This window comes from Colossoma macropomum, unplaced genomic scaffold (genome assembly GCF_904425465.1).
Source record: "Colossoma macropomum unplaced genomic scaffold, Colossoma_macropomum, whole genome shotgun sequence".
In the NCBI taxonomy this organism is placed as follows: Eukaryota; Metazoa; Chordata; class Actinopteri; order Characiformes; family Serrasalmidae; genus Colossoma; species Colossoma macropomum.
This window is the reverse complement of record NW_023495456.1, coordinates 2,961,934-2,967,536: the sequence shown is the minus strand read 5'-3', so window position 1 is coordinate 2,967,536 and position 5,603 is coordinate 2,961,934. Positions and strand designations below refer to the sequence as shown.

Below are 5,603 nucleotides of genomic sequence, written 5' to 3'. Positions count from 1 at the left end.
CTGTGTATTAAAATGTGTAGAGCTGTGTCTCTATTAGACAGTGTGTAACTGAGTTTAACTAAAGTGTAAATCTACTCATTCAGCCTACTGCAGTTTAGCCCCGCCTACTTACACTGACATTATAAGGAGTGTTTCAGCCTGGGTTACAGGCCAGCCAATCAGAACAGATCTCATTTACATATACAAGTCTTAAAGACACATAACAGAAACAGTTGTTTATAAATGTGAGGGATAAAGAGAGGCTTAAAATGATCATGTAGAAATGAATTATGACTGTTTTTGGTTCATAAAGCCACATGGATGTTATAAATGGAGCTCAGAGGGAGGAAAAATTAAATGAAAGGAAAATGTTGGATATTATGTTCATTAATATAAACGTCTGAATGTACTGCGGCAGTTCTGCAGTGATGGTTTCTGGAAGTGCCAGCAGTGAGCCAGAAGGGGGCGACAAATCACAGTTAAACATCTTTACTGAGGATCAGGGGTGCTCAGTCCCTCAGCCAGAGTTTAGCTCCGCCCCTAGTCTAACACACCTGATCTAACACACCTGATCCAGGGGACGAAGACCCTCTGGAGCTTCTGATTAACAGAGGCAGGTGAGCTGGAGCTCAGATCTGCAGGGAGGGAGATCTTCAGGCCAGGACTGAGCAACACTGACCGAGAACAACGTTCACCATTAAATACTTAAATACACAGAAATTACTACAAAATAATGACAAACGAGCTCTGATCTGATCTGATCTGATCTGATCTGATCTGTAGACGGTTAGTGTGACTGAATGAACCAGCAGTGATGAAGACAAACTGACGTCAGTGTTTCCAGTCCTGCTCCTTTACCCACTAACACTGCTCCTCTGCTCTAATACACCACACTGTAACTCAGGAGTGCTTACTAAAGGGAAATTCCACCCATTTTTCAGAATGGCAGAGTCAGTTCACAGTGGAGGTGACAGGCAAGTTTATTTATGTAACACCTTTAATACACAGCAGTCTTTTAAAGAGCTTTACAGATGAGAAAATACAAAGATAATTCAGATTATAATTGAACAAGTAACAAAGTAAAGGAGAATAGATAGAATAGAAATTAGAGTGTTAGAGGACAGAAGTGCAGTGGAGCTAACAGTGTTTAAACTGAGCTAAAAGCTCTAACAGGATCGTTTTCAGGCTGGTTTAAAGTGTCCAGTGTCGGCTCTTCTAATGCTCTCTGTCCACTGGGTCCATTTAAGAGCATCACAGTATCTAAACGCTGCTTCTCCATGTTTGGTCTTTAATAGAGGACAGGAAGAACCAGACGATAAGACAGCATCACTAAAAGCTCCTCCAACTATGTTATTACATTACATTCTGAGGATGTTTTGGTCTAAAATGTATTTTAAACATCAGTAATTTCCTCTACAGTTTCATCAAACCAGCCTGAATGACTCCGTTTACATCTCGAACACTCAATCATGCAGGAATTTAGAAAAGTTGGTGGATTTCCCCTTCAATTGGCTGAAGGGTTGGAATGTTTAGGTGGGAAGCACTAGAATGTGCAGAACCGAGGTTCTCCAGGAGCAGAACTGCTGAGATCATTACGTCCACACAGTGAGAGAGTTTAACTGGTGGCCCGGCTGAGATAAAGTGGACGCGTTTGTGTCTCTTTACAGGAGATGAAGATCTGAACTGTGGATCTAAGACAGTGTAACAAAACTTTATTTTCATTTTGTTCACTTTGACATTTTTATACACACAATGCAAAAACATTTTCAAACAATATAAAAGAAAAATATACAGTTTTGATCTGAGACAAAATTCAGACACTTTAGTTTTTGTTATTTCATAAACTTCCAGTTCAGTGATGTATTTTGACTTTGTACTTTAAATATGAACAAAACTGTGTATATGAGCCTAAAGAAAGGTATGAATAAAGAACTCTGTATTATTATTATTAGTATTATTATTATTATTATGTGTGTAAATATGAAGTGCATATCTGAACAAATTTAAAAAAGAATATTAAGTGTCTGAAATACTGATTTCTCCTGACTGTAAGTGCTGCTGGTCAGTTTTCCTGATGAGTCTGAAATCACAGAAGGTTATTGATCTGCTGGCAGATCTGAAATGATGACCACATTATGAATGTCCAGTACAGCATAAATGTAACTGGCCTCACTGTAAGAGGAACTGTACAGGAGGACAGACTCAGTCCAAGTTTCTGTCCAAACAAATCAAGCAGAGTCCAGTAACGGAAGGAGACGATGCGCCGGGCTCTGCTAGCTGAGCAGGATCTCCGTCAGGAGCTCGTGAAGGTCAGTCCGGCCGATGACGGGCCTGAAGAACAGTTCGGTGATGAAGCTCTGAGCCACCGTGTGCAGAGCCGAGGCCGTGAGGAGGATCAGGGAGAACCGGCCCGGGTCGTCAGGGTGAAGAGTGTGGACGAGTTCCTGCAGCGCCCACTGAGCTTCCTGCTGAAGACCTTCGATCATCTCACAGCTCAGCAGACTGCACACATCTGGAAGAGTTTACAGCACGTTCACTGTACATTCACTACATTCACTACACATTCACTATACATTCACCATACATTCACTATACATTCACCATACATCACTATACATTCACTATACATTCACCATACATTCACTATACATTCACCATACATCACTATACATTCACTATACATTCACTATACATTCACCATACATTCACTATACATTCACCATACATTCACTATTCATTCACTATACATTCACCATACATTCACTATTCGTTCACTATACATTCACCACAAAGCACTATACATCCACCATACATTCACTATACATTCACCATACATTCACTATACATTCACCATACATCACTATACATTCACCATACATTCACTTTACATTCACCATACATCACAATACATTCACTATTCATTCACTACACATTCACCATTCATTCACTATACATTCACCATACATTCACTATTCATTCACTATACATTCACCATACATTCACTATACATTCACCATACATTCACCATACATTCACCATACATCACTATACATTCACTATACATTCACCATACATTCACTATTCATTCACTATACATTCACTATACATTCACCATACATTCACTATTCATTTACTACACATTCACCATAAAGCACTGTACATTCACCATACATTCACTATTCATTCACTATACATTCACTATACATTCACCATACATTCACTATACATTCACTACATTCACTACACATTCACCATATATCATTATACATTCACCATACATTCACCATACATTCACTATTCATTCACTATACATTCACCATACATAACTATACATTCACCATACATTCACTATATATTCACCATACATTCACCATACATCACTATACATTCACCATACATTCACTATTCATTCACTATACATTCACTATACAGTCACCATACATTCACTATTCATTCACTATACATTCAGTACATTCACTACACATTCACCATATATGACTATACATTCACCATACATTCACTATACATTCACTATACATTCACTATACATCACTATACATTCACCATATATTTACTATACGTTCACTACACAGCTGCACACACAGTCTGATTTATTCACAGACGATACTGAATATTTCATAATTACTGAATAATTCAGAATAGATATTTAAATAACTCATAGTAGTTATAGTGTAATATTCTTTATGATTAATAACTGAATTATAAGCCTTCGATTCAAGATAAAAGTTATTTTAATTACTCAATTCACCTTAATTACATGAATAAAAATTATAGATTCAAATTCGATTTCACAGTGAGGATTTGAGAGTCTTTGGTCTGTTGTTGTTTATTTAGGTCATTTTATGGCCTGATCTCTAATTACTTGATGAGTGTAATCAATAGATTAGCTAGTCATTATAATAATCGGCGCATTATTAGATCACTAATTTGATCTGTAGCGTGTCGAGGGTGTCAGGATGTGTCAGAAGGTCACCTGGGTTGAAGAGCACTGTGCCCTTCAGGTAAGCGTACTCTTTCGGCGAGAGGTCGAGACTCCAGAACTTGTTCAAGCAGGACTTCAGGTTGTGGACGGCAGCGAGGGTCGGCGGAGAGTCGGCAGCTCCTCCACTGTCCCTGTTGTGGTCGTTGAGCAGGATCTTTCGCAGGATGCTGCCCGCAGGTACGTCCGTCACCTCGAACGGCGTGCGCTCCTGCGCCAGGCCCAGGACGAAGAGCGGCGCCCAGCAGCTCCGGAGCAGAGACAGCTGGTCTCTGCAGGGCAGCTGCTGGAAGGACGGAAGGCTCTTCATGAAGTGGACGGTTTTGAGCAGGACTGCGGACGCCACCGGGCAGGTGACCTCTGGGCTCGTCAGGCAGACTAGCTTCTGCTGCTCGCAGTGACACCTGTGTGCATCGGAGTAACTCCAGTGGTCATCTCCTGGAGCGCGGCCATCCTTACGGTTGAGGATGTTGAAGAGGATGGCGTGCGGACGGTGCTGTCTGAGGTCAGAGCAGAAGCAGCTCCTCCTGAGTTCCTTGGGCGAGAACATGGTTTAACAGGCGCTGTGACAAACCGTAAACCTCAACTTTCAGAAGACAAAGTCTTTTTTATACTGCCGGCCTCCGAGCATGACGAATCGTCAGCCTTGACCTTTCTGACCGCCGGGAGCGGTCACAGACATGAATCAAATCAAATCAAATCAGATTTATTGTCACATCACAAGAGTACAGGGACACAGGTGAGTGAAAAACTTGAGTGCGAGTTCCACAAATTATGCAGAGAACAGTATTTACACATAGATAAACAAAACTATAGATAGGATAGAAGAATAGATAAAACCAATTAACTAAAATATATACATATAATCTTACACAATAACTTAAAAATAATAATATTGCACCGAGACATATAATATTGCACTGGGAATGTAGAGTGAGTGTAATCAACTATATACTATATATAGTAATGGATATTACAATGCTATGTAGATGTGCAAGTAATCACACTAGGTGTGGAGGTAGAAGATGGTACAGTAGGTGGCAGAGTATTTAGTAAAGTGCAAGGTACAGGAAGTTAAGTGGAAGCGCAGGGGGAGAGTATTGTCTTTGGATAGGTATTCAAAGTCCAGCTATGCAAGTAAAGTGCGGGAGTACAGTGGGTGCACGTACGTGTAATGGGAAGGGTTGGGCTGGGCAGAGCAGTGATTACTGGCTGTTCAATAGCCTGGTTGCATGGGGGAAGAAGCTGTCTTTGATGAGCAAAACAACATGACCCTGGACCGCGGAGTGGGCTAACGTCTCCCCCACGTGGAGGCCATAAGGCTCGTTCAGCCTGAGCCTCAGTGCTGCTCACCCAGTGAGAGAGAGAGAGAGAGAGAGAGAGAGAGAGAAAGAGAGAGAGTGAGAGAGAGAGAGAGGGGGGGGGAGAGAGAGAGAGGGGGGGAGAGAGGGAGAGAGAGAGAGAGAGGGAGAGAGAGAGAGAGAGAGAGAGAGGGAGGGGGGAGGAGAGGTAAATGACACTTATCATGTTTACCAGTCATTAACTCTACCTGTACCAGCCGCCAAGGACTGACACACAGCGGGTTTATGAGCTTCGGGCTCTGAGCCAACATCCTCCACACCGC

At 41.6% G+C, this 5,603-nt stretch overlaps 1 protein-coding gene across 1 annotated transcript; it reads right to left on the bottom strand.

The window, feature by feature from the left end:
- Positions 1-941: 941 nt before the first annotated feature.
- Positions 942-5,337, bottom strand: nr0b2b (nuclear receptor subfamily 0, group B, member 2b). Its single transcript, XM_036562596.1, has 3 exons — positions 5,238-5,337; positions 3,974-4,663; positions 942-2,491 (listed from the first exon to the last, which is right to left on the bottom strand). The coding sequence occupies exons 2-3, from the start codon at positions 4,527-4,529 to the stop codon at positions 2,253-2,255; spliced, it is 795 nt and encodes a 264-aa protein (XP_036418489.1). The 5' UTR covers positions 4,530-4,663; positions 5,238-5,337; the 3' UTR covers positions 942-2,252.
- Between the last annotated feature and the right edge of the window lie 266 nt (positions 5,338-5,603).